Raw genomic sequence first — 27,932 nt, forward strand, 5'->3', positions numbered from 1 at the left:
GAGAGAGAGAGAGAGAGAGAGCGCACACGCGCACGTGCCCCCGGTCTGCTTTATTTTATAGTGTAGAAAATTAAAGCCTTTAAGCCAATATACAAATAAGGAAGTCTCTGATACAAAGCCACTTATCTGAGGCATAAATGGGATTCCTCATAAGAGTGCACCACTCCCCATCATGCAACAGTCAAGGGTGTGGGGAAAAGTTTAGTTTTGAGAAGATCTTAGTATTAGAAGGATGTTAAAAAGATCTTAGTATTAAAAGGGTGAGAAAGGCTTAGTTTTAAGACTAAGGCTATAAGGACTTTGCCAGCTTACAGCCTGTAAACTGTAAGCCCACGCCCAATGCAAACTATAAGCGAGCAAACATATACATTATATTTACAAACTTATTTGACCAACAGGGCATATTTTATCTCTGACTGGCAATGTGAGTTTTGGGGTGTTGGATGCCCTGTGCCCACATTCAAGCTTTCCTCTCTATCTCTCTAGTGCAGCGCTCGGGGGACCAGCCCCTCTGGGCAGGGGGTGGGAGCTCCCGCTTGGGCCGCTGGGGCCGCGTGGGGGAGGGGAGGAGGGAGGCGGGGCGGTGGAGCTCCGAGCGGCCCCCACCCGTGGCAGGCGGCATTCCTGGGAGGCCGGCGCTCTGACGTGGACCCGGGGGCCGCGAGTGCGGCGGGGGGAGAGCGGCCCAGGGGCTTCTTAAACCCCCCGCCCCGGCCCAGCCGGCACTTCCCGAGCACCGCTCCGCCCCTGGAGGGAGAGAGAGAGCGAGCGAGAGAGAGCGAGAGCGAGACAGCAAGAGAGCGCGGCCAAGGAGAGAGTCCCGCCGAGTCCGCAGCCAGGGGCGCGAGAGAAGTTGAGAGCCGCGCAGCGCCGACCTGCGAGCCCCGCGTCGCCCCAGCAGCGCCCCAGCCCAGCTCGGCCCAGCCCCGCCAGCATGATGAACAACAGCGGCTACTCCGAGGCCGCGGGTCTCGGCCTGGGCGACGAGGCGGACGACATGCCGTCCACGGAGAAGGACCTGGCGGAGGACGCGCCGTGGAAGAAGATCCAGCAGAACACGTTCACTCGCTGGTGCAACGAGCACCTCAAGTGCGTGGGCAAGCGCCTGACCGACCTGCAGCGCGACCTCAGCGACGGGCTGCGCCTCATCGCGCTGCTCGAGGTGCTCAGCCAGAAGCGCATGTACCGCAAGTTCCACCCGCGCCCCAACTTCCGCCAGATGAAGCTGGAGAACGTGTCCGTGGCCCTCGAGTTCCTCGAGCGCGAGCACATCAAGCTCGTGTCCATCGGTCAGTGTGGGCGGGGAGTGCCCCGAGGACGGGCTGGCCCGTGGGGACAGGGGACACAGGTGCCAGGGGGCGCAGGGGGCCGGGAGGGGACCCCGGCTCTCCTGCCACTGACGCCAACTACTCGGGCACTGCGGAGAGCAGCATGTGGGGGTCGATGCTCGCGGGGACCCCTCTCTACTCATCGTCCCCAGACATACTTGAGAAAACAGGGCCACTACCCATCGCTGATTACTGGGGCCGTCTCCCCCTAAACAAAGCAGCAGCTTCCCAGCCTCCCAGCAGCTCCACGGCGGGGAGCGGGCTGAAGACCGGTCCCAACCTCTGCGGGTCCTGGGGCTCTGGGCAGAGGGACGGTCGGCGGCCCACATGTGCTCAGCAGCTGGGTTCAGGTTCAGGCCCCTGGCCGGGACAGGCAGGGCCCAGCCTCAGAAACCTAAAAAGGCACTGAGCGAGCGCGGGAGCCTTAACCCCCGCTTGTCCTCCGGTTCAGCCTTCTGGGGAGAGGGCTCCGCAGGCCCATTCCCGCCCGGGCCCCGTCCCCAGCCCACTCCTTAAGATGGGATTGGCTGCAGCTAACGGTCTGCTCCAAGGGGTGGGAGGGGAAGGCCTGTAGAAGGGAGGAAGTCATTGAGTGTAACCAGATTTGGAAGGTGTGTCTGCGCTGGATGGGGGTGGGGAGACACTCGAGGCTTTGGAGCCCAGAGGCCAAGATTGGACCCTGAGTGGTCAAAGGTTGCCCTTCTCCTCCCAGCCCTGCACGCTTCCTTGCATGCTGGGGCCTGGGGAAGATCCCCTATCCTGCCCTGATTTACAGGAGTCCTGCTGTGATTTACAGGAAAGTGTCCCTTGGGGTTTGTAACCCAGGGACAGGGGAGAGGAGTTTCCCTTGGGGTCAGGTGCCTCCCCTGCCAGGCTGTCCCAGAGACGACACAGATAACTGAATGTCTGTCTGCCCGCACTCTCCCTCAGGGCATCTCTAGGCCTCCTGAATTAGCTGCTGAGGTCAACCCGGGGCCCTTTGCCCTGTCCAGTCCCTTCTCTAGGCCTTACCCTCCTGCCCCAACACTGCCCCCCCAACCCACCCGCTCTGGCCTGGAAATAGCCCTGCCTCCGTGACACAGCAGATGTCTCTGAGCTTTCCAGAAGGACAAGCCTGAGGACAGGGAGGGGGGAGGGCCCCCGTGTGTGTTGTGGGGCTGAGGGTGAAGTGAGAATGTGCGTGTGTTGGGGGCGGGGGCGGGGGGCGGGTCAGGGAGGAGTCAGCCCTGGGACCCTCGTCCTTGCACACTGGGACTTAACAGACAAGCTGTCCCAGCTAGGGTCTCTAGGGCAGAGCCTGGAGCCTCACACGACTGTATAGGAAACTGCACAGCCTTCCCCTCCTCTCCTGCTGCGGGGCAGCCAGCCCCGCTCCAGGCCTCATCCTTCCTGAGCGCACCTCTCCCCTCCCCCATGGCGGTGCCTGGCTCCAGCCCCTTGGCTCAACTGCGGAGGGGCCGGCTCAGAGTAGAGGGGGGGAAGAAGCAAAAGCTGGTTTGGGGGCGGGAGGGAAGTGCCTGGGTTCCTGCTGAGAAGAAGGGAACCGTTCCCCGTTCGGGCCAAGTGGCTCACTCGCACTGATGAGATAAGCTGTCAGCAATTCAGCTGCTGGGCCTGAGGCTGAGGGTAGAGAGGAGGGGGCACAGGCGGCAGGGGCTGCCCGAACCTGAGATGTAAAGGGATTCCCCACGAGGGGCAGCATCCTGCTTCCTTTCATTCCCTCTGTGCTGCTAGCGGTGGGAAGAGGCCGTCCTGGGGGGTCTCCTCTGGGCAATGTCTCAAGACTGAAATTGAGCAGCAGCTGGGTATCTGGGAGGAGTGTGAAAAAGACTCCCCACTTCCTTTTCTCGGAGCGGGGTAGGAGCTGAGGAACCCGCCCGAAGGAGGGGTTTTCAGCCTGGGTTGAAGGCGCTGCGTGCCCTTCTTACCGCACTCCCCCTTTTCCCCCCATCCCAGCCCCCACCACCCCTCAGCCCCTCCGAACAAAGAGACCTAGGAGGCCGCTCTGTCCCGCAGCTGTTCCCCAGTTGCTATTCCTTCTCCTGGAGCCAACAGCCAAGGGAGGGGCTGGAGGGGACAGCAGCTGTCCCGGCACCTCCTTCGCCAGGCCCTCTCTCCTCCTTCTCCATTTGGGGCCAGGGGCGGCCTAAGGGACTGGGTGTTGGGCTCCTCCCACCCCTTTGGAGGTATCCTTAGGCGGGCGTAGAAATGGTGGCTCGGTGGGGTGCAAGAGAGGAAGCTGGCTTGAGCTGAGCTTCCCTCCCCTGCCAGGCCTCTGAGGAGCAGAGGAAGAGGAAGGTCATTGCTCCTCGAGTAGGACCCTAGACCTACCCCTCTCCTGCCTCAAGGCACAGTGGACCACTTGCTGTCTGGCCCACCGCCAGTTGCTGGGGAGAAACCTCTTCCTGCAGCAAATATGAATGACCTCTCCCAACACACACACCACGCCCGCTGTCCCAGCAGACTCCGGGCCTCCCTCTCAGGGATCTGGCTCCAGTTGGGAGAAGCGCTTCTGTAAGCACCAGCCTGGGAGGCTGTCAGGGCAGTGAGAGGCTGTGGGGCACTGGGTGTCAAGCCTGTGGAAGTGCTGGGGGCCCGTGTGCTGGCGAGGGAATGCGCTGAAGCACCGGGAGGCCGGGAGTGAGTGTGTCATGGAATCTGGAAGCTGCCAAACCATTGTGCTGCAGTGGAGCCAGAGGGAGAGGGGCGGGCTGGAGCTGCTGGGGAAGGAAGGATGAATCAGTGAAAGGGTGGGGGAGCCTAGGGGGCCACGGACCTCGCCAGCCAGACGTTCAGAGAGGCTGATTCTCCCACTGCAGGGCAGGTGGGAGTGGGTGGGTTTGCTGGGATTCCCCAGGCTCTCCTCCCTTGAAACTGTCCCCCAAGACCTAGAGAAAGGCAGGGAAAGGTTTATAAGGGGTGCTTCCAGCCCCACCCTTTCCTATCTCTCAGGCGACACCAGTAAACAAGGCTGAGTCTTCCTCCCCCTCCCAATCTCCTAAAAGCAGTGCTCTGGGAAGCTGATAGATTTCAGGCCTGTATCATATTTTACAAATAAGCTAGTTTCCAAAGGTCTATACTCTAGGCCACCCCCTACTCCTGGATGTTTCCTTCTGGCTGTTAAAGGGGAACCAGCCCCCTTAAATTTTGGGGAGCCAGTTCTGGTCCATCTTATTCCTCAAAAGAGGGAATGGGTGGAGAATCTCAACTTCTGAGATTTGCACTCACGTAGGTGACATTTCCCTTGGCTCTTGTGAAACCCCAGCATCTGAGAACATGGTTTCGAGATGTAACAGAGCATGCACTGTACCTCTTCCTTCCTCCCAGAATTTCGTTCCAAAAGCCTTTTATGGCCTTCAGAGCACAATCTGGTTGGAACTAGGTTGGTCCTACTCTCCAACTTCAGTTTTTAAAATATTCGTTCATTCATCCCGCATTTATTGAGACCCTACTCAGTCCTAGGCTCTGAGTATAGAGAGACAAAGTGTAATGTCCAGAGTGAAAGGAGCCAGACAGAAAAGAGTGCATACTGTATCATTCCATGTATATAAAACTTAGAAAATGAAAACTGATCTATAGTGACCCAGAGCAGCCTGGGAAGGGGGAACAAGGAAGGGCAGGAAGAAGGATTACAAGGAGTATGTGCGAAAGGATCCCAAAGGAACCTTTGAGGTGAGGGTGTTTATTATCTTATGGTGATGGCTTTATGGATATATATATATATGATATATATTAGGGCTTATCCAGTTGTACTCTTTAATATGTGCAATTTGTGGTATATCAAGCATACCTCAAAAACTTTTTTAAAAAAATGAAACAAAACCATGTCTACCCACAAAAGTCTTACACACCAGATCATTGCATGGACGTCTATAGCCTGACAGGAGACGCCCTCAAGTCCTAGGATGGAGGTGACACTACCCGCTGTGGAGACACATTGGGAAGCGCTTCTCTCTGAAGGGAAAAGGGAGGGACAATAAAGGATAAGGGAGTTGGCTTCTGGCCCGGACTTGAAGGGTGGTGAGAATTGGGTAGGCAGAAAAGGGAGTAGGTTCCAGAAGTAGGCGGGGGGGGGGGGGGGGGGGGGGGGCTATGGGACAGAGGTGTCTAGGCAGTGGAGGGTGGGCCCACCTGAGCCCAACTTGTCCCCTCGCTCTGCAGACAGCAAAGCCATCGTGGACGGGAACCTGAAGCTGATCCTGGGCCTGATCTGGACGCTGATCCTGCACTACTCCATCTCCATGCCCATGTGGGAAGACGAGGATGATGAGGATGCCCGAAAGCAGACGCCCAAACAGCGTCTGCTTGGCTGGATCCAGAACAAGGTGCCCCAGCTTCCCATCACCAACTTCAACCGTGACTGGCAGGACGGCAAAGCTCTGGGTGCCCTGGTGGACAACTGTGCTCCTGGTGAGTGGGCCAGCTGGCCCATGTGGACCCCTCAGCCTGGAGGGAGAGCTGGGGCGAGCTGGTGGACTGAGGCTTGTGGTGGTCAGAATGCGTATCTCAGGGCAGGGGGGTCGGTGCCACGCGGGGGGCTTGCCCTCTTCTCCAGCTGAGACTCACTGCTGGAGTCAGGCCCTTCCCGATGGCTGTGCCAGACTCCCCTCATTGTACAGATAGGGACACTGAAGTCCAGAGAGGGCCAGTGTCTTGTCCAGGATCACACAGCTTGTCTGTGGCAGAACTGATCCTAGAGCTCAGGGCCTCGACTCCCTGCTCGATGAACTTCCTACTGTGCCATGTAGGCACCATTTCTACTAAACGGAGAGAACAGAAATGTGTTGGGACTTGTAGCAAGAAGCCCAGGAGTTAGACCTGGGGAAGGCTCTTCTTTGTGAGACCCTAGGAGAGCTTTGAGAAGGGGCCGAGGCTGGTGTGACACTGCCCAGTGGCAGGTGACCCAGCTCGGGGGGGGGGCCCATGAGGAGACTGAGGCCCCAGGGCTGGAACCCTGCCCTATGTGAAGTTCCCTTTCTGACCTTCATCTCCTGAGAAGATAGGTCTTCTTCTCTCCAGGGAAGCCATGGTCCCTCGGGAGAATCCTCCTCCAGCTTGGGGTCAGCTGGGGAGCAGGGGTGGGAGGCGGGGGCACCGGCAGCCTGGGAAGCATTCCCAGCTGCTGAGCTGTTGCCCACAGCTGGTGTGGCTGCCAGCAGTGAGCTCAACTGTTCCGGCCAGTCACGGATTACAGCCTTGGATCTGGCCCCTCCCACCAGCGAGCATCACCTCCCTCCTTCAGGTCTAGCCAAGACCAAGCACCCCCTCACCCCTGCACCCCTTCGCAGGAGTGATCTGGGCTGCCTTAGCATTCCTTTGGTTAGGAGAGCTGGGTTCTGGTTGACCATAGAGAACTCATCCTCTCCCAACAAGCTCTTCAGTGCCTCAGTTTCCCCAAGTGGGTAGTTAAGAAGGAGAGGGAGTCTTCTGCCCTAAAGCTGATATGGAAAGTGCTTGGAGACATAAGACTTCGTGGCAGCTATGAGGAGGCCTTCTAGGGGACGGGTCAGAGGCATATGTGGGGCAGAGACTCTGACCTCCTCTGTCCACCCCGGAGGCAGAATGAGGTGGAGGGCCCCGGGAGAGGTGCCCTCGGAGGGGTTTGGTGCTCAGGCTCTGCACTGGAGCATGGGCAGGCAGGAGGCTGGCTGGCAGGGCTGGTGCCAGGCTGCGTCAGCCGGGACAGAAAGGCCTCATTGTTGGTGCTAGGAAGGACTGCCTGCCCCTAAACCGCGATGGGCATCCCAGCGGATGGGCCGTAACTTCTGGGGTCAGCAGGAACCGGCTGGTGGGAGGGGACGTGGACCTACAGACCATGAGAGGTTTGGGTGAGCATATGCTGTGTCTTTGGCTGACTGCTTCCCCTAATCGTCTCCCCTGACCCCCTCTGCAGGCCTCTGTCCTGACTGGGCGGCCTGGGACCCCAACCAGCCTGTGGAGAACGCGCGGGAGGCCATGCAGCAGGCGGACGACTGGCTCGGGGTGCCCCAGGTACACTGGCACTTCAGGTGGGGGGGGGGACAGGGACAGGAGAGCCGAGGGTAGCAGCTGGGTACGTACGGATACCTGGTCAGGCCATGGGTGAGAACCAGGTTGCCAGGGCAGGAGTGCAGCCTATAATTCCATTCCTTCCTGTGGCAGGTGATTGCCCCAGAGGAGATTGTGGACCCCAACGTGGATGAGCATTCTGTCATGACCTACCTGTCCCAGTTCCCCAAGGCCAAGCTCAAACCTGGTGCCCCTGTTCGCTCCAAGCAGCTGAACCCCAAGAAGGCCATTGCCTACGGGCCTGGTATGTGCTGAGCCCGCAGCAGCCCTCCCTGGTCGGTGGGGTCCCTGCTGGGATGGCTCTCCCTAAGTAACCTGCCTCTGCCTTGGCCACCAGGCATCGAGCCCCAGGGCAACACAGTGCTGCAGCCCGCCCACTTCACGGTGCAGACAGTGGATGCTGGCCTGGGCGAGGTGCTGGTCTACATTGAGGATCCCGAGGGCCACACTGAGGAGGTATGGAGAGCCGCTGGGGATAAGTGTGACATTGCAACCAGAGGCCACAGGCCAACAACAGGAATAGCGCTGAGCTGGCTGCCAGAGCCACCCGCTGTGCTGAAGGGGGAGGGAGCTTCACCATGGGGGCCACCAAGCACTCCGGGGTCAGCAGGGGCTACAGCCACTGTGACTTTCAATCTGTTCCCTTCCCTGCAGGCCAAAGTGGTTCCCAACAATGACAAGGACCGCACCTACGCTGTCTCCTACATACCCAAGGTCGCTGGGTTGCACAAGGTATCTGCCCACAGGCCCTTCCTTGTGCTCCATGCCTCATTCACATCCTGGACCCTCTCTCAGCTCACAGCCCACCCCAGGGAACCAGCGCCCACCTCCCAGCCTCCTTGGGTCTGCTCTTTCCTTTTACCTGCCCTTCAGAACTGTTCTCTCCTAGAAGCTAACCTTTGACCCCTGACCCTTAGGTGACCGTGCTCTTTGCTGGTCAGAATATCGAACACAGCCCCTTTGAGGTGAATGTGGGCATGGCCCTGGGGGATGCCAACAAGGTGTCGGCCCGTGGCCCTGGCCTGGAGCCTGTGGGCAACGTAGCCAACAAACCCACCTACTTTGACATCTACACTGCGGGTAAGGCCGCCCGTGACTGTGGTTGTGGGGTGGTTGTGGGTGGTCTCAGGCCGAGGGAGCCTCTAGCAGCTGTGTGTCCAGCATGGGGGCTGACAGCTGTGGTCCATGGCAGGGGCTGGCACTGGTGATGTTGCTGTGGTGATCGTGGACCCGCAGGGCCGGCAAGACACCGTGGAAGTGGCCCTGGAGGACAAAGGCGACAGCACGTTCCGCTGCACATACCGGCCCGTGATGGAGGGGCCCCACACGGTGCACGTGGCCTTCGCTGGCGCCCCCATCACCCGCAGTCCTTTCCCTGTCCACGTGGCAGAAGGTAAAGGCCCTTCATCCTCACCCACAATCACCCTCGCTGAGGCCAGAACACAGAATTGCTACCAAACTCCCAACCTGAGGACTTACGGGAAATGAAGCACTAAATCCAGGGGTGGGTGGGGAGCCGGCTGAAGGCTTCAGAAAGGCAGAGGGAATGGCCAGGGCTGGGGATCTGGAGAGATCTCATCCTCGGCATCTTTCCAGTCCCTGTCCCCAAGGAGGGTCAGGAGACCACAGCGAAAGGTACCAGACAGGTGCCACCTTGGAAAGATAGAGGGGGAAGCAAGAGGGCCACATGGTAGGGGTGTATGTTGAGCATTGTGTGCCAGGTGCTCAGGTGGCGACTCCTCCACTTAGTTCTCTCCCTGCCCCTCAGAGCCCTGGCTGCCCCTCACCCACTCTGTGCCCATCGTCTTCCAGGCCCAGAGAGTGGCACTGCATTAGTACTATAGCAGAGGTGGGCCAGGCATGGCCACAGCCGACTGGCTTCACCCATGCTATGTGGCATGGCCCAGGCAGTATGGAATCACCCCTTTCTGTGGCATTCTGTGGCATGCCCCAGGTTCCACACTACTGCGGTGTTCTGTGGCAGACCCAGTGTCCTTGCCACTTGCCTGATGATTTCTAGGCTAAGACCTGTCTTATCATAGGTTCTGTGTTATTGCCTGTGCTCTGTGCAGGGCCCCAGGCCCCATGCTATTGCCTGTAGTCCACTGAGGGCCTGGATCACATGTCATTGACCGTTTCGTGGCACTCGGGGTACCGTGGCAGTTTAGTGTTCCGAGGCAGGCTGCGACCACCGTCATTCAGCTGCCGTGTTCAGCAGCGAGGGCTGGTTTATTGCCACCGCAGGGTTCTGTGGCAGGCTCACCTCCACGCATGGCCTGTGGCCACAGTATCTCTCGTTGCCCGGTGTTGCGGAGGGTTTTGTGGCATGACTTAGTTTCTGAAGCTGCTCAGGTGGCTCTAGATGAGTGTTCTAGGGGTAGGTGAAGGACCCTTCCCTCTTCCTCTTCATCATGCTCTCTGCCCAGGCTCTGCCATGCCTTTGTCCCAAGCAGCACTGACTCTGAGAACCCAGCAGGAAGGGTTTCTTGTAACGGGCCTGACGGGGGCCTGCGACCGCTTCTTGCCCAGCATGCTCCAACTGTGCGGGGGGCTCCCAGCAGCCCCAACGGCGTGGGGGCACCAGGGAGCACGGGGAAGGCTTGCAGGAGGCAGTGGACTTGTGAGGGGGTCAGGAGGACTGTGGGGGGGATGAGTGGTGAGGGGCTGAGACTGTCTAGGCCCCCTTGGCACCCCAACCTCCCTTCTCCTCCTCTCCCCAGCCTGTAACCCCAATGCCTGCCGTGCCTCTGGGCGGGGTCTGCAGCCCAAGGGTGTGCGTGTGAAAGAGGTGGCCGACTTCAAGGTGTTCACCAAGGGCGCTGGCAGCGGAGAGCTCAAAGTCACCGTGAAGGGGCCAAGTGAGTGCCAGGGCCCAGGGCCGGGGGGCGTGGGGGGATTGGGGCGCACGCAGGAACGCAGCCACTGGTTCTGACTCTCTGAGAGCCTTGACAATCAACACCGTGCCCACCGGGAAAGACTCCAGAGAGACCCCGACCGGAGACACTGTGAAACCTTAAACGTATCATCTCTGTGCCTCAGCTTCCCAGTGTGCCAGCTGGGAATAGTCCTTGCTGCCGTAGCTGCTACCCCGGGCTATGACGCCAGGGATGGCATGTGGTCCCTGCCGACAATGCAGCTCTGCCCGTGTGGCGATGCTCCCAAGGGTGCGTCAAGGGGGTTGAGGGACTGGAACTCAGGCACCATTAACTCCCTCTCCCCTCCTCCCCCAGAGGGCACTGAGGAGCCCGTGAAGGTGCGGGAGGCCGGGGACGGTGTGTTCGAGTGCGAGTACTACCCTGTGCTGCCTGGGAAGTATGTGGTGACCATCACGTGGGGCGGCTATGCCATCCCCCGCAGGTAAGTGCCATGCAGCCCCACCTTCCTGCCTGGGCCCTCACAGGGTGGAGGAGGGAGCTGGCTGGCTGGGACTGTCAGGGAACAAAGGAGGGGTAGCTGAGGGGGGTGGAGTGCTTCTCAGCAGTGACACCTGTTCCCTCTCCGCCCAGCCCCTTTGAAGTTCAGGTGAGCCCAGAGGCAGGAGCGCAGAAGGTACGGGCCTGGGGTCCTGGTTTGGAAACCGGCCAGGTGGGCAAGTCAGCTGACTTTGTGGTGGAGGCCATTGGCACAGAAGTGGGGACACTGGGTAAGTGGCTGGATGGCAGCAGGTGGAGTTCTGGGGAGTGGGGTGATGGAGGGAGACTTGGGAATGACGGGACCAGAGGCAGGAGTGCTGGGGAGTGATGGGATGAGACAAAGAGATGGGACATGGGGACAACTGGGGAGGGGGGTTTGGGGGAAATGACGGGGTATCCCAGCTGCCTCTAGTGCCCTCTGATCCCCTCCATTTTACACGCAGGCTTCTCCATCGAGGGACCTTCACAGGCCAAGATCGAGTGTGATGACAAGGGGGACGGCTCCTGTGATGTGCGGTACTGGCCCACGGAGCCTGGGGAGTATGCTGTGCATGTCATCTGTGATGATGAGGACATCCGAGACTCGCCGTTCATTGCCCACATCCAGCCAGCCCCACCCGACTGCTTCCCGGACAAGGTTGGGTCCCACGTTCTGTACACCGGCCTAGGGTGGGGCGGTGGGGCCCTCCTTCAGTCCCCAGCCCAACCTCCTCTCTTGCGCCTGCTCAGGTGAAGGCCTTTGGGCCCGGCCTAGAGCCCACTGGCTGCATCGTGGACAAGCCCGCAGAGTTCACCATTGATGCCCGCGCAGCTGGCAAAGGAGACTTGAAGTTCTATGCCCAGGTGGGACATTGCCCAACCTCACTGCCCCTCTGTGCTCTGGGCGGGGACCCTGGGAAGATGGACGTAGATGAGAGGCAGGGGCCTCCAGGCATCACAAGACTGATTTTCACGGGTCCATAAGAACTATGAAAATTGTAAAATTTTGCTTTTTCTTACTGATAATCTTAAAAGCATACTTTATCATAAAACATTTTTATACCAAAAATTTTCAATTAGAAGATGACTTAATAGAGTAAGACATTAGTTTCCCAAGTCAGTTTCTCATACTGATATGCATTGACCCCTAGAGGTTAAAGAATGTATTCTTGGGTCCAGGAGGATGACTCTTCTTTTAAAGGTACATTATTCAACTTTAAGAACATTGATTTAGCCCAGCCTCTTTCCTGCCAACACATTTCAGAGACCTAGGCCTGGAGACCAGGCTACACAGATAGCTAAGAGCCTGGTCTCCTGGCTCCCAGGGTGCACTACGGCCTCCAGAGCATGTGGCAGTAAGCTCGTGTGGCCTTGAGTGTGTCAGCCGTGGGTAAGGAGAACCGCTCGAAGCCAGCAGAGGGCGCCAGTGCTTTGAGGAGGCCTGAGCCCTCTAAGAACCTTTCTTGGTGATGCCCACAGGACGCCGATGGCTGCCCCATTGACATCAAGGTCATCCCCAATGGCGATGGCACCTTCCGCTGCTCTTATGTGCCCACCAAGCCCATTAAGCACACTATTATCATTTCCTGGGGAGGAGTCAACGTTCCCAAGAGCCCCTTCCGGGTATGTCCTCCTTGTCTGCCATGCCCACCGCCCAGGGCCCCGGAGGGATGGTGAAGCCCCAGAGAGATGTCTGTCCCTGGATGCTTGTCACCACTCCCCACCTGAAGGTCCCCTGGAAGAGGCTAAGATGGTCCCGCTAAGGCTGGGGCGGGTAGTGCTGCGGAAAGGGAAGGGCCGTGAGGAAGGACACCATGCTGAGCACTGACCCCTCCCCGCAGGTAAACGTGGGAGAGGGCAGTCACCCTGAGCGGGTCAAAGTGTACGGCCCTGGTGTGGAGAAGACAGGGCTCAAGGCCAACGAGCCCACCTACTTCACTGTGGACTGCAGCGAGGCCGGGCAAGGTATGCTGGGAGTGGGAGTGGGAGTCGGGTGGGGCCCGGGCAGGGTCCGGGCAGGGGGGCCGAGCTGGACTCTGGCTGGAGCTCTGTGGGACCCATAAGGTCCCATAGAAAGAAAGATTTTTGAGCCCCCCTCTCATGGCCTTGTGCTTGCCTCCCCCCAGGCGACGTGAGCATTGGCATCAAGTGCGCTCCCGGGGTGGTGGGCCCCGCAGAGGCTGACATCGACTTTGACATCATCAAGAACGACAATGACACCTTCACAGTCAAGTACACCCCCCCGGGGGCTGGCCGCTACACCATCATGGTGCTATTTGCCAACCAGGTACGCCACCCTTAGTTTTTGGCAGTCATGAGCAGCCTGCATGCCACCCCCAGTCTAAGCTAGCAGCTTGAGATGCTGTCATTGGGAGAGATGGAGGACAATTCCACAGCCACGAAGGAGCACGTCCGGTGTATGGGCAGTGTGCCTCAGAGGAAGAAAAGGGGGCTCTTTAAGTTGCTTTTGTCCACATTGACCAGCTTTTTCTTCATCCAGGAGATCCCTGCCAGCCCCTTCCACATTAAGGTGGATCCATCCCATGATGCCAGCAAGGTCAAGGCTGAGGGCCCGGGGCTGAACCGCACCGGTGGGTGTCTGCACAGGGACTGGCAAGGCTGGCGGGGGTGGGGGTAGGTGTCGTGCCCCTCAGGCCCTCACTACCATCTTGGCATGGGCTCCCCAGGTGTGGAAGTGGGGAAGCCCACTCACTTCACGGTGCTGACCAAGGGAGCCGGCAAGGCCAAGCTGGACGTGCACTTTGCGGGGGCTGCCAAGGGAGAGGCTGTGCGGGACTTTGAGATCATCGACAACCATGACTACTCCTACACCGTCAAGTACACCGCGGTCCAGCAGGTGGGCCCCGCCTCCCCCGCGCCCCTCCCCTCCCGCTGACAGGGTCCTGGGTTCCCTTCCTCCCGTCTCACTGGGCCAGTTGGGCCAGTTCTGGATCTTGGCCCTTCTCCACCCGTCCTCTCTCGCCATGGATCTCTGAGCTCAAGTTCACATCAGCCAAGGGCATGTTGCCAGGCTCTGTCTAAGCCACCCAGTTCTGACCCCTTGTTATACCCAATAGGGCAACATGGCGGTGACGGTGACCTATGGCGGGGACCCCGTCCCCAAGAGCCCCTTTGTGGTGAATGTGGCGCCCCCACTGGACCTCAGCAAGGTCAAAGTTCAAGGCCTGAACAGCAGTAAGTAGGGCAAGAGAGATGCCCTGGGAGTGAGGGGTGCTGGGAGGACAGGCTGGAGGCTACTCACGCTGTCCCTCGCCCTCTGTGCAGAGGTGGCTGTCGGGCAAGAACAGGCCTTCTCCGTGAACACACGAGGGGCTGGTGGTCAGGGCCAGCTGGATGTGCGGATGACCTCTCCCTCCCGACGACCCATCCCCTGCAAGCTGGAGCCCGGGGGCGGGGCTGAAGCCCAGTCTGTGCGCTACATGCCCCCCGAGGAGGGGCCCTACAAAGTGGATATCACCTATGACGGCCACCCGGTGCCTGGCAGCCCCTTTGCTGTGGAGGGTGTGCTGCCCCCTGACCCCTCCAAGGTGAGCAGATACAGGCTGATTGAAGCTGGGAGTCTGGGGCTTGTAGGGAAGACAGATGAATCACAGGGCAGAGGCTGGGCGGCCTTATGTCCTGGAGTGCGCACAGCCAGAGACCCAGCGTCAAGGCCATCCCGCACCCCAGGACCTGCCTTCGAGACAACTAAGTCATTAAGAGCCTGGCCTTGGATCAGACCTGGGCTTGAATCCCAGATCCAGTAACTGGGATGAATGATTTAATCTCTCTGCCTGTTTCCTCACCTGGAACAGTTTGTAGCGGCTGCTGCGGTAGAAGGCAGTCAGCGGGGTGGAAGCCATGAAGCCCAGGCACAGGAGACCCCGCGTAGGGAACTCACCTACTTGCTCCTCTCCCTAGGTTTGTGCTTATGGCCCTGGTCTCAAAGGCGGACTGGTGGGCACCCCAGCGCCGTTCTCCATCGACACCAAGGGGGCTGGCACAGGTGGCTTGGGGCTGACCGTGGAGGGCCCCTGCGAAGCCAAGATCGAATGCCAGGACAATGGCGATGGCTCCTGTGCTGTCAGCTACCTGCCCACGGAGCCGGGCGAGTACACCATCAACATCCTGTTTGCCGAAGCCCACATCCCCGGCTCGCCCTTCAAGGCCACCATCCGGCCCGTGTTTGACCCGAGCAAGGTGCGGGCCAGCGGGCCAGGCCTGGAGCGCGGCAAGGCCGGCGAGGCCGCCACCTTCACCGTGGACTGCTCGGAGGCGGGCGAGGCGGAGCTGACCATCGAGATCCTGTCGGACGCTGGCGTCAAGGCCGAAGTGCTGATCCACAACAATGCCGATGGCACCTACCACATCACCTACAGCCCCGCCTTCCCTGGCACCTACACGATCACCATCAAGTATGGGGGGCACCCGGTACCCAAATTCCCCACCCGCGTCCATGTGCAGCCCGCTGTCGACACCAGTGGGATCAAGGTCTCGGGGCCTGGCGTGGAGCCACATGGTGAGTGAGACGGAAGGAGGCAAGAGCTGGTTAAGTGGCCAGTCAGGGAGCCCGGGGGTCAGTGGGAGGGAGGGAAGCAGGGCTGAGGGCTTAAAGGGCCAACATGGGGTGAAGGGAGGGCTTTGGGCCGCCCCCGAGTCCTTCAGGCTCAGACACCCCAGAGAAGGAGCCAAGGAGAAGAGCAGGGCATGGGGCTTGGCCTCTGCTCTTGTGGCAAAGTTGCACCTGCCCTTGGGCATTTTTCTGGGGAGACTCTCAACTTTCATCAGCTTAAGGGGACCTTGATGTGCAAAAGCTCAGCCCCCTGCTCAGGGGTGTAGAAGCACACTGTGGGGTGGAGGAGACAAGAGTCAGGAGACCGTTCAGTGAACATGTTACCTGCTAGGGGCTAAACCTGAGGGTGGGGATGCAGAGGGGTGTGAGACCGAGACCTGTTCTTGGGGGGCCCGTGCGTGGTGGCGTGACTGATGTGAGGAGAGCATCAGGTATGGTGTAAGGGCTGGAGGTGGGCCTGCAGCCCCTGGGGGCAGCGGGTAGCTGATGGGCTGGGAAGGGGCAGCCTTGGAGTCGGGGAGGGGTGGGGCTAGCGTCTGTGTGAAGGCTGCCCCCAGGCCACACTGAACTCTCCTCTCCTGGACCCAGGTGTCCTGCGGGAGGTGACCACTGAGTTCACTGTGGACGCAAGATCCCTAACAGCCACGGGCGGGAACCACGTGACGGCTCGAGTGCTCAACCCCTCAGGAGCCAAGACGGACACCTACGTGACAGACAAGGGCGATGGCACCTACCACGTGCAGTACACGGCCTACGAAGAGGGTGAGGGGCCAGGCTGAGCGGGGACGGCAGGGGCCTGGCCGCAGCGTTCTCTGGGCGGTGGGCGGCGGGGCCTGCACGCTCTGACCCATTCCGTGTGACCTCTGCCAGGTGTGCACTTGGTGGAGGTGCTGTATGATGACGTAGCTGTGCCCAAGAGCCCCTTCCGAGTGGGCGTGACCGAGGGCTGTGACCCAACCCGAGTCCGGGCCTTTGGACCAGGCTTGGAAGGGGGCTTGGTCAACAAAGCCAACCGCTTCACCGTGGAAACCAGGTACCCGCCCCATTTCCTAACTTTGACCATGACAGGGTGGTCACCCTGATCCCAGCCGCTTGTCTGCCCCTTTTGTCCTCTGTGGTGCCTCAGCATCCCCACCCCCCATCAAGGGTGACCCAAGAGCAAACCTCCCCCCAGTGTCCAAATCAGCTGGGCCCCCAGCGGCCAGCTCTCGTCCCCACCCCCACTCACCCTGCTCCTCCATGCCCACTCATGGTCCTAGCGGAGCTGATGGGGGTGTCATCCTGCAGGGGAGCCGGCACCGGGGGCCTAGGCCTAGCCATCGAGGGGCCCTCAGAAGCCAAGATGTCCTGCAAGGACAACAAGGACGGTAGCTGCACGGTGGAGTACGTCCCCTTCACCCCCGGAGACTACGATGTCAACATCACCTTCGGCGGGCGGCCCATCCCAGGTGTGCAGAGACGCGGGCGGTGCTCCTGGAGGACGGAACGATGCCTGCCCACTGGGCAGGAAACTGGGAGGACGTCCAATGTGCAAATTCATTCCTAGAGCAGGATGGCCAGGAGCCCAGCTCACACGGAGTGAGCAGGCATGGACGCTGAGGCCATTACCAGGAGTCAGGGCGCTGGTACTATGGATGGACCACCCTCCAGTCCCTCCCCAGAGGCCCAGCACTGGCATCCTGGCTCTTTGGAGTACTAGATACAGTCCGGGCCTCTCTCACTGACTCTGAGGATGGCCTCGTGCCCTTTCGCTCTCTCTGTAAAGCCAAAAACCCCTGCTCCCCTGAGGGACATATTTCCCTCTTTATCTAATGTAACCCTATCAAAAATGCATCATCTTTTAAAAATATTTCGTTTTTACCATTTTATTATTTAAGGAAGGCCTTCTTTCATTCCTGTGGCCCAAGTGAGTCAGGTTTGCCCAGCCTCAGTCTGCAGCCTAGTTTGTTTATCCTTGTTTACATTTTCTTAGCAAGTTCCTAAGCATTTGCACATGTTGCTCTGGCTTCCTGGGGTATATACGGCAGGGAAGGCCTCGTCCTGGTTCCTCGGTGTAAGAGAGCCTCCTGGCAGGTGGGCAGGGGCTGATGACTTTCTCCTTGCAGGGAGCCCATTCCGGGTGCCAGTGAAGGATGTGGTAGACCCTGGGAAGGTGAAGTGCTCAGGACCAGGGCTGGGGGCCGGTGTCAGGGCCCGGGTGCCCCAGACCTTCACAGTGGACTGCAGCCAAGCTGGCCGAGCCCCGCTGCAGGTGGCTGTGCTGGGCCCCACAGGTATGGCATGTCTAAGGCGGGGTGAAGGGAGGTGGGAGAGGGCGCCAGAGGTTCTGCTGACCCTCCTTGCCTTGCCCAGGTGTGGCTGAGCCTGTGGAGGTACGTGACAATGGAGATGGCACCCACACTGTTCACTACACCCCTGCCACCGACGGGCCCTACACGGTAGCCATCAAGTATGCCGACCAGGAGGTTCCACGCAGGTGAGGACCAGCTTCGGGCTCCTGTGCTGTGCTGAGCCAGGGGGAGCTCCTGGGAGCGCCGCCCCCACTTGTCCCAGCCCCTCCCCACTCTTCCCCAGGGCTCCCTCCCGTCTTCTCTGCCCTGGAGGCATACAGCCCAGGGGTTTCTCCTCCCTAGGCTTCCCCACCGTGTAGCCACAAAGTTAGTGCCTTGGGAAAAGGCGGGGGGCCTCTGCACCCTCCTCTCTAAACAGACCGCAGCATCTTCCCTGGGTGGAGAAGTGCTCAGGTTGTCAGCAGCATCCCCAAGTGACCCTCCCTCCAGACGCAGGGTGTGATCTGGCTCCTGGGAACTGGTCCCTCCTCCCTACCCCAGAAAGTCATCCCTCCTACTCATGTCTGTGGGGAGGACTCCAGGCTCCAAATGAGATGCCTCCACCAACCCCCAGCCAACAGTCCATCCTTTCTGCCCCTCAAGCCCCTTCAAGATCAAGGTGCTTCCAGCCCATGATGCCAGCAAGGTGCGGGCCAGCGGCCCAGGGCTCAATGCCTCCGGCATCCCTGCCAGCCTGCCTGTGGAGTTCACCATTGATGCGAGGGACGCTGGGGAGGGCTTGCTCACTGTCCAGATTCTGGTGAGTCCACGCCTAGCCCACCTCCCAGGTCAGGCTCTGGCACGGGTGGGCCTTGACCTCTGCTTCTCCCTCAGGATCCTGAGGGTAAACCCAAGAAGGCCAACATCCGAGACAACGGGGATGGCACGTACACCGTGTCCTACCTGCCGGACATGAGTGGCCGGTACACCATTACCATCAAGTACGGTGGCGATGAGATCCCCTACTCGCCCTTCCGCATCCATGCCCTCCCCACTGGGGATGCCAGCAAGTGCCTCGTCACAGGTGGGCACACACCTGCTTCCTCTGTCCCTGCTCACCATCCAGCACCCCTCAGCTCTTCCAAGTCCCTGGCCCAGTGCTCTGAGGACTGTTGGTCCAAGAGCCCACCCCTCTCATTTCCTTGTCCCCGCCCCACCCCTCCAGAGTTCTGCACGGCCTCACACTCTTTCTTCTCTCTTTCCAGTGTCCATTGGAGGCCATGGCCTGGGTGAGTGCCCTATCTTTTCTCTTCCTGCTGTGGGCTGAGGTGGTGGGGCAGCTGGGAACAAAGGGGGTGCTGGGCACATTCCCCATGGGCCCCTGACAGGCCTCTTCTGTGTGGCAGGTGCCTGCCTAGGCCCCCGCATTCAGATCGGGGAGGAGACGGTAATCACGGTGGATGCCAAGGCAGCCGGCAAGGGGAAGGTGACATGCACGGTGTCCACACCGGATGGGGCAGAGCTCGACGTGGACGTGGTTGAGAACCACGATGGCACCTTCGATATCTACTACACAGCGCCCGAGCCGGGCAAATACGTCATCACCATCCGCTTTGGAGGCGAGCACATCCCCAACAGCCCCTTCCATGTGCTGGTGAGTGCCACGGCTGCAGCAGGGCCAGGCGGTGGCCGGGGAGGTGGGCAGGGCCCTCTCGGTGACAGCAAGGACACCCAGAACCCATCCCCATGTCTGAAGGATGCTGGGTCCAGAGTGCTCCAGAGTCAAGCCTTTGGTTTTCCTGCAGCCTCCCAACCCGGGACGTGAACACAGCCCCACCTTGGGCCCCTCTGCCATTGGTCAGCTCTTTCCGGAGCTGACCCTTGGGATCACTGTCCCCATATGTGTCCCCAAGGTGGTCCTACAGAATGAGGAAGCCCTCCAGAGTGTAAAGCACCCTAGATACTCATCCGAGATTTCAGGCCCCGGGGTCATTCCCTGAGTCAGCGCCTGATCACCCGAGCTGGTGCGCTGGCCTGCCACATCCTGAGCTCTCTGTGCCTTGCCTCCCAGGCGTGTGACCCCATGGCCCATGTGGAGGAGCCCACCGACGTGCCACAGCTGCACCGGCGCAGTCCCTACCCCACACGCTGGGTACTGCTGCTTCCCCCTGGGCGAGCCCTCGCCCTCCTGCTCTGCCTTCATTTCTTCCTTCTGTTCTTCAGCAGCCGGGGCTGGGCATGGTCTGGGGCCATCTTGGGGAGCAGGCGGGGCCAGGCTGGGCAGAGGGCTCCCTGAGCTGGGCACGCACCTCTTCTCTGGCAGCTGACACACCTCACTTGCTGCTCTGGTTTCACCGTTAACCGTCTTGTTCTTGCCTCGCTGTCTCTGACTTCAGTCACGGCTCCGGCCAAGCCCCACAGATCTTCCTCAGTCAATGACTGTTCCCTCTCACCTGCCGTAGGCCACAGAGGAGCCAGTGGTGCCCGTGGAGCCAATGGAGTCCATGCTGAGGCCCTTCAACCTGGTCATCCCCTTCACCATGCAGAAAGGGGAGCTCACAGGTACAGCCTGGGCCCCAGGGTTCAGGGAAGGGACACCTGTGTCCAGCCCCTTGTCTTAGAGATGACAACTGGGACCCAGAGAGGGGAAGTAAGTCCCCCAAGGTCACATAGCAAGTTGGGTAGAGCTGAAACTCAGATTTCAGCCCTCTGGCTCCCAGTGCAGGGTTCTCTCCGCTGCTCCAGGCTGTGCCCACCTCCAGCAGAGCCACACAGGCACGGGGCCAGGAGGGGGTTGTGGTAGGGGAAGCTGAGCTCCCCTACGTAACTGAGTCTGCTTGGCAGGGGAGGTGCGGATGCCCTCTGGGAAGACGGCCCGGCCCAACATCACGGACAACAAGGACGGCACCATCACGGTGAGATACGCGCCCACGGAGAAAGGCCTCCACCAGATGGGGATCAAGTATGACGGCAACCACATCCCTGGTGAGTCAGGGGCTGGGCCAGGCTGAGCCGAGAGCAACCCACAGCGACTTCCTTCTTGCTTGCCTCCTTTCAACAGTATTTATTGAGCACTTACTGTGTGCAGATACCCCGGGAGGTCCTGGGGAGGCTGGTGGGAGGCAGAGCGACACCAGTTAGGCCCCTATGGCAGAGAGGTAGGGCTCAGGCAGCCCCCCTGCTCACTGCTAACCCAGCCCCCTTCTCTGTCCACCACAGGGAGCCCCCTGCAGTTCTATGTGGACGCCATCAACAGCCGCCATGTCAGTGCCTATGGGCCAGGCCTGAGCCACGGCATGGTCAACAAGCCAGCCACCTTCACCATCGTCACCAAGGATGCTGGGGAAGGTGAGGGAGCGGCAGGCAGGGGGCTGGGGCTGAGGGGGCAGGGGGCAGCCAGGGGCAGGGGTGAGGGCAGGACCTCTGATCTCAGCCCCACCTCCACCTGCAGGGGGTCTGTCCCTGGCCGTGGAGGGCCCATCCAAGGCGGAGATCACCTGTAAGGACAACAAGGATGGCACCTGCACCGTGTCCTACCTCCCCACTGCCCCAGGAGACTACAGCATCATCGTGCGCTTTGATGACAAGCACATCCCTGGGAGCCCCTTCACAGCCAAGATCACAGGTGGGGGACTTGTGGGCACACACAGCCTGTGACATACACCTGGCACACAACAGACATGCAAGCCCAGAATGTTCAAGTCCCTGGGGCCTTAGAGTAGGGCCCTTTGAGGTGCAAGAGGTTATTTTTGGACAAATGTAAGAAAGTCTGTTCTCCACAGCAGGTGAGAAACAGCCCACCCACCACCCATGCTTTGAAACACATCATCTCATTTAGTCTTTGAAGTAACTGTGAGGTTAGGGTATTGATAACCCCTTTTGATAGCTGAGGAAACCAATCGGCCCAGAAAGGCTGAGCAAGTTGAACAGAGTCACACAGAGGGTAAAGGGTACGTGTCGTCTGGTCCACATGTGACTCAGGATAAAAATGCACAAATTAAGGATTTAACCCATTCATAATCTTTGGTAGCTAATGTGTAAATGGAGCCGGAGCTCTTCCAGGCTTGGGCATCTCCATGCATGTGTGGAATCCTCAGTCTAGTCAGTGGGATCAGCCAGGAGGTCTCCTAAGCCCCACGAAGACAGGGCCTGCCTGGAGTCACAGCCGCCTGATACCCCAACTCTACCACCAGGTGATGACTCCATGAGGACGTCACAGCTAAATGTGGGCACCTCCACCGACGTGTCACTGAAGATCACCGAGAGTGACCTGAGCCTGCTGACTGCCAGCATCCGTGCTCCTTCGGGCAACGAGGAGCCCTGCCTGCTGAAGCGCCTGCCCAACCGGCACATTGGTGAGCAGGTGGCCCTGGGCGGGGCCGCGGGAGGGGGAAGGCCTGAAGGGGCCAGGAGCGGTCACTCTGCCAGGCCCAGGCTCTGTGTCTGACTCCCACCTCTCCACAGGCATCTCCTTCACCCCCAAGGAAGTGGGGGAGCACGTGGTGAGCGTGCGCAAGAGTGGCAAGCACGTCACCAACAGCCCCTTCAAGATCCTGGTGGGGCCGTCGGAGATCGGGGATGCTAGCAAGGTGCGAGTCTGGGGCAAGGGCCTCTCCGAGGGACACACCTTCCAGGTGGCAGAGTTCATCGTGGACACTCGTAATGCAGGTGCTTCTTGCCCTAGAGACCCCTTATTTCAGCTAGCGCCTCTCGTGAGGACTTGTCCCTTGTCTCTCTCCCCTCCCCAGCGTCCCCTTGGCCACACCCTCCTGCCTAAACTTCCTGGCCCAGTCTGCTGGGATTCATGTTCTGGGACCTACTTAGGAGAAAGTGAATGTCCTCATGTCAGTTCTTCACAGTTAAGAGAAAGCTTAGCTGTCATGAGTTTGTCTCCCTGTTGTTTACTGGAACCCGAGCGGCTGGCCTTAGGAATTTCCCAGATTGCCTGTCCCTGGCCCTCTGGGCCAGAGCCTGGCTCCCCCCTCCTCCCACCAGGCCATCTTTCCTTAGCGGTTTCTACACACCTTGAGTACCCATTACAGACGGAGCCTGCAGTTTGGGATGGGAGAGCAGAGTCACAGTGAGCGGCAGGGTCTAAGGAAGATGTATCTCATTTCCTGCCAGGTTATGGGGGCCTGGGGCTGAGTATTGAAGGCCCCAGCAAGGTGGACATCAACTGTGAAGACATGGAGGATGGCACATGCAAAGTCACTTACTGCCCCACGGAACCCGGCACCTACATCATCAACATCAAGTTTGCAGACAAGCATGTGCCCGGTAAGGCCCTGGGCTGCAGCTGGGCAGTGGGAGGCCAGAAGGCCAAAGGCAGGCGGCCTGAACCGCCTGGCTCGTCCTCTCTCCCCCTACAGGAAGCCCCTTCACAGTGAAGGTCACCGGTGAGGGCCGCATGAAGGAAAGCATCACCCGGCGCCGGCAGGCACCTTCCATCGCCACCATCGGCAGCACCTGTGATCTCAACCTCAAGATCCCAGGTGAGGCGCCGGCCGGGAGCTCTGAAAGCACAGAGGCTGCCAATTTGATACATATGGAACAGATCAGTGTTCCTGTCTCTCTTTCTCTCTCTCCCCCTTCTTCTCTAAAATCAATAAGTTAAAAAATTTTTTTTAAAGATTCCAGATGAGGTCAGCCACAGAGCCTGGGCAGGGCAGGGTGGAGGGGAGGGCCTTCAGACCTAGGGTCTGCCCAAGGGCTCTCTGTCCTGCTTGCTCATTTCCCCCCACCCCCCACCATGTGTCCCACAGGGAACTGGTTCCAGATGGTGTCGGCCCAGGAGCGCCTGACACGCACCTTCACACGCAGCAGCCACACGTACACCCGCACGGAGCGCACGGAGATCAGCAAGACGCGGGGCGGGGAGACAAAGCGTGAGGTGCGGGTGGAGGAGTCCACCCAGGTCGGCGGAGACCCCTTCCCTGCCGTCTTCGGGGACTTCCTGGGCCGGGAGCGCCTGGGCTCCTTTGGAAGCATCACCAGGCAGCAGGAGGGTGAGCAGGCCTGGGCGGGGTCCTCACAGGGAGGCTGGGCCTCTTCTGTTCTTCCTGATGTGGTGGGGTGCGGCCAGGCAGCCAGCCAGGGCTGGTCTGAGTAGAGGAAGGGGTTTAACTGAGGAGGGAGGGCAGATCTAGGGCCAGTAGTGGCCCCAGCCTCACCCTGACAGCCCCACCGCCCTGCAGGTGAGGCCAGCTCTCAGGATATGACTGCACAGGTGACCAGCCCATCTGGGAAGACAGAAGCCGCAGAGATCGTGGAGGGGGAAGACAGCGCGTACAGCGTGCGCTTTGTGCCCCAGGAGATGGGGCCTCATACGGTCACTGTCAAGTACCGTGGCCAGCATGTGCCCGGCAGCCCCTTTCAGTTCACCGTGGGGCCACTGGGTGAAGGCGGTGCCCATAAGGTGCGAGCTGGAGGCACTGGGCTAGAGCGAGGTGTCGCTGGTGTGCCAGGTGAGGAGCAGGTAGCCAGGAGGGGAGATGGGGGCAGGGCAGCCAGGAGGATGGGTGAAGGTGCTAAACAGCCCCCCTGCCCTGCTTCCCTTTCTCCAGCCGAGTTCAGCATCTGGACCCGAGAGGCAGGCGCCGGCGGCCTGTCTATTGCCGTGGAAGGTCCCAGCAAGGCAGAGATTGCATTTGAGGACCGCAAAGATGGCTCCTGCGGGGTCTCCTATGTTGTCCAGGAACCAGGTGGGTGTCCATGATGGGGGTGGGGGCTGGGCCTGCCTGACCTCTCAGATTGGGTTTCTGCGCACCACTTAGGCAAACACTGGTTGGGGCCACAGAACTGACTCATCCTCTTCTCCCCTGCTCTTTGCCCCACCTCCCTCCACCTCACACCCCTGGGAATGCCTATTTGTCCCCCAAGCTGAGCCCTGACCCAAGGAGCGTCCTGGGAGGAGGTTGGGGTGGGTGTGGTTCCCCCCTGCTGCCAATTCTGGGGCCTATGCTGACCTGCCTCGCCTCCCCAGGTGACTATGAGGTCTCGATCAAGTTCAACGATGAGCATATCCCAGACAGCCCCTTCGTGGTGCCTGTGGCCTCCCTGTCGGATGACGCGCGACGCCTTACTGTCACCAGCCTCCAGGTGTGTGTCTCAGGGTGGGGCTCCTCTGCCACCTGAGAGGCCACGGACAAGAGTCGAGGATGGCGGGCCATGTGGCCAAGGGCCTAGTACTGACCTTGAATGGGCCAGACAGACAGACAGTCCCTCTATTCCAGTGTCAGTACAGCAAGGGGGCTCCACGCCGCCTTCTAGCTGCCCCTGTGGATAGTTTTCTCGGCCTCAGGAGCCCTTGCGCCTCTCCTCAGAGCCCCCTCTAGAACTGGGCTCCATGCCTCACCCCCAGGCTCATCTTTATCTCCCTATTGTCCCACCTCCTCCAGGGAGGCCCCCAGGCCTATCTAGGCCACACTGGTTCCTCCTCTGAGCCACTCAGTTCTCCACATAGCACTGACTTCTGTGCCCCCAGGCCCACTTTCCAGTGTCTGAGTTGGGACTGGGCATATCACCTCTCAGCCTTCGCTGTGCCCGGCACAGTTGGGTCACCCCAGTGCCTTGCAGGTGCATGCTGAGGCCAGAGACCCAGCTCCCACCTCCCATCTCAGCTTTGTTGAGCACCCCCAAGCTGGGCCAGCAGCAGGGACCAGGCTGGGACAGGAGGTGGGAGCCTCTGGGCCATGAGAGCAGTGTCAGGCTGCGGAGAGCAGCACGCCAGACCCTCCCAGGAGTCTGACCTTCCTCTGTGGTCTCCACAGGAGACGGGGCTCAAGGTGAACCAGCCAGCCTCCTTTGCAGTGCAGCTGAACGGCGCGCGGGGTGTGATCGATGCCAGGGTGCACACGCCCTCGGGGGCAGTGGAGGAGTGCTACGTCTCTGAGCTGGACAGTGGTGAGCTGGCCCTGCCCTCACCACTCCTGCCAAGCTAGGACCTTCTGGGAAGGAGAAGGGAAGGACAAAGTCTCACCCACTGATTCTCTGCCCCACAGATAAGCACACCATCCGCTTCATCCCCCACGAGAATGGCGTCCACTCCATTGATGTCAAGTTTAATGGTGCACACATCCCTGGCAGTCCCTTCAAGATCCGTGTTGGGGAGCAGAGCCAGGCAGGGGACCCAGGCTTGGTGTCAGCCTATGGTCCCGGGCTTGAGGGAGGCACGACAGGTGAGTGCCTGAGGCCGGGGAGGTGACTGTTGGGGTGCTCAGACTCTAGTGCTATACTGCCCCTCCCCAGAGGCAGAGGCAGTGGGAACAAACCCTGAGTCCCCACACAGGCGTGTTCAGGGGAGCCTGGGGCGGGCCCTCCTCAGCACTGGGCCCCAAGCCCTTCCTGCCTACACCCTTGTGACCTCTGACCCCTAGGCGTGTCATCGGAGTTCATCGTCAACACGCTGAATGCGGGATCGGGGGCTTTGTCTGTCACCATTGACGGCCCCTCCAAGGTGCAGCTGGACTGTCGGGAGTGTCCTGAGGGCCACGTGGTCACCTACACTCCCATGGCCCCTGGCAACTACCTCATCGCCATCAAGTATGGCGGTCCCCAGCACATCGTGGGCAGCCCCTTCAAGGCCAAAGTGACAGGTGAGTGCCCTGGGTAGGAGAGGTCCCTGCAGCCCTGCCCACCCTGGCTGGCTCCAGTGGCCATTCACGTCAGGGTCAGAGTCAGGCTCCCAGTAGTAAACGGGCCTGGCCTTACACAGCACGCCATTCTCCAGACTCTACGTGTGGAGTCCTGTAGAATCACATTTAAAACTCAAATCCTTCCGCTTCATTATTGCCCATCAGGGTTTCATCTTTTCCCTGGGATGGCTCCCCAAACTTTAGCTTAACTTTCTGTCCTCCTGGCTTCCAAAAAGATAGAGCTCAGTAAATATTTAGCAAGCTTTCCTTTTGGAAGCCACATGCTCCTTTTTAAAGCAAGACTCTTACACTTTGACTGGAGTTCCCAGACAAAGCCCAGCGGGCGAGGCATGGGGCTGTCAGTGCCGGTCTGACCCCCTCTTGGCTATCCCACTTTGCCCCTAGGTCCCCGGCTGTCTGGAGGCCACAGCCTTCATGAAACGTCCACCGTTCTGGTGGAAACGGTGACCAAGTCATCCTCCAGCCGGGGCTCCAGCTACAGTTCCATCCCCAAGTTCTCCTCGGATGCCAGCAAGGTGGTCACGCGGGGCCCCGGGCTGTCCCAGGCCTTTGTGGGCCAGAAGAACTCCTTCACCGTGGACTGCAGCAAAGCAGGCATGCTGAGGGGGAGATGGGTGGTCTCCTAGGGTGGGCAAGGGGGCAGGAACAGGGCGGGTGGGGGCTGCTGTGGGCGAGGGTCCCTGGTGTGAGCCCACCCTCCCTGCCTCCCTCTCCAGGCACCAACATGATGATGGTGGGCGTGCATGGGCCCAAGACCCCCTGTGAGGAGGTATATGTGAAGCACATGGGCAACCGGGTATACAACGTCACCTACACCGTCAAGGAGAAAGGGGACTACATCCTCATCGTCAAGTGGGGCGATGAAAGTGTCCCCGGAAGCCCCTTCAAAGTCAATGTGCCTTGAATCCCAGAAGTGCCTCCCCCAGCCTCAGCCCCCACCTCTGGCCAAACACATACTCACATACACACACACAATGGGTCACACCCAGATGCACACGTGCACAATCAGACACCACAAACACCTGCCTCAAGGTGTGGAATGAATGGCACTGCCTCTCCAGCCCACCGAGCCCCCAGGGATGGAGGCCTTGTCTGTCTCAGGGCAGTGTCCCTCCCCTTGAATGTGACATGAGGGCCGACTGAGAGTTCAGGGGGCCAGGGAAGCCCTGAGTTTTCTGGTGGGGCTGAGGCCAGTGTGGGAGCACATGTTTGGGGGTGTCTGCGTGTGTGAGAGGACACCCTCAAACCTCACTGCTGGCCGGGCCTCGTTGCACTGAGGACTGCTTCTGCCCCTCTGGTGGCTACAACCCCAGAACGTTAAGGACTTGGAAAAGAAGCACAATCGTTGGAGAAAAAGGACCCAGAACCAACAGCAGCGTTGGCACGTGGCCTGGCTTGGGCAATTTATATCCCAAGCCGGGCTCCCTGGGGGACAGATTTCTCCCCCTTTCTTTTTTCTTTTTTTTTTTATGGTTGCACAGCTCTGCCCCATAGGGGGCCTTTTTTACACACTGCGAGGCCCAGCTTTCTGGGGGGATTTTTGCACATGTCATGTGGCTCAGCTGGGAGTCACTTAGGTGGAAAACTCCAAATAAAGTGCGGCCTGTCGCAAGGCTTGGCTGTTTCTTGTGCGAGTGCTTCTGGCCCAGTGACACTAAGTAAGGCCC

The 27,932-nt window shown here is 59.8% G+C and overlaps 1 protein-coding gene across 2 annotated transcripts; it reads left to right on the forward strand.

The window, feature by feature from the left end:
- Positions 1-638: 638 nt before the first annotated feature.
- Positions 639-27,217, forward strand: FLNC (filamin C). 2 transcript variants are annotated; one of them, XM_066362622.1, is made up of 48 exons: positions 639-1,289; positions 5,490-5,738; positions 7,222-7,319; positions 7,470-7,620; positions 7,714-7,832; positions 8,031-8,108; positions 8,294-8,456; positions 8,569-8,769; positions 10,097-10,234; positions 10,607-10,733; positions 10,883-11,019; positions 11,233-11,426; positions 11,519-11,632; positions 12,248-12,391; positions 12,610-12,733; positions 12,895-13,055; positions 13,269-13,359; positions 13,456-13,625; positions 13,846-13,963; positions 14,054-14,316; positions 14,690-15,287; positions 15,930-16,103; positions 16,212-16,374; positions 16,629-16,789; positions 17,447-17,614; positions 17,694-17,817; positions 18,275-18,431; positions 18,506-18,695; positions 18,877-18,900; positions 19,018-19,265; positions 19,683-19,763; positions 20,074-20,173; positions 20,456-20,596; positions 20,831-20,959; positions 21,063-21,236; positions 21,805-21,966; positions 22,076-22,279; positions 22,736-22,888; positions 22,981-23,103; positions 23,374-23,616; positions 23,806-24,075; positions 24,175-24,312; positions 24,594-24,709; positions 25,381-25,513; positions 25,612-25,788; positions 25,987-26,205; positions 26,650-26,859; positions 26,982-27,217. In XM_066362622.1, exons 1-48 carry the CDS (start codon positions 935-937, stop codon positions 27,167-27,169), a joined length of 8,163 nt encoding a protein of 2,720 aa, XP_066218719.1. In that variant the 5' UTR covers positions 639-934; the 3' UTR covers positions 27,170-27,217. The 2 variants fall into 2 exon arrangements, with proteins under 2 accessions (XP_066218719.1, XP_066218720.1); XM_066362623.1 differs by lacking the exon at positions 19,683-19,763 and having other exon boundaries at positions 640-1,289.
- Positions 27,218-27,932: the final 715 nt, after the last annotated feature.

This window comes from Saccopteryx leptura, chromosome 2 (genome assembly GCF_036850995.1).
Source record: "Saccopteryx leptura isolate mSacLep1 chromosome 2, mSacLep1_pri_phased_curated, whole genome shotgun sequence".
Classification (NCBI taxonomy): Eukaryota; Metazoa; Chordata; class Mammalia; order Chiroptera; family Emballonuridae; genus Saccopteryx; species Saccopteryx leptura.

Coding starts and splice junctions, on each gene's coding strand:
- FLNC (XM_066362622.1), top strand. CDS start 935: ATGATGAACAACAGCGGCTACTCCGAGGCCGCGGGTCTCGGCCTGGGC. Junction 19,764..20,073: donor GTCCCTACCCCACACGCTGG/GTACTGCTGCTT, acceptor CACCTGCCGTAG/GCCACAGAGGAGCCAGTGGT. Junction 23,617..23,805: donor CATCACCAGGCAGCAGGAGG/GTGAGCAGGCCT, acceptor ACCGCCCTGCAG/GTGAGGCCAGCTCTCAGGAT.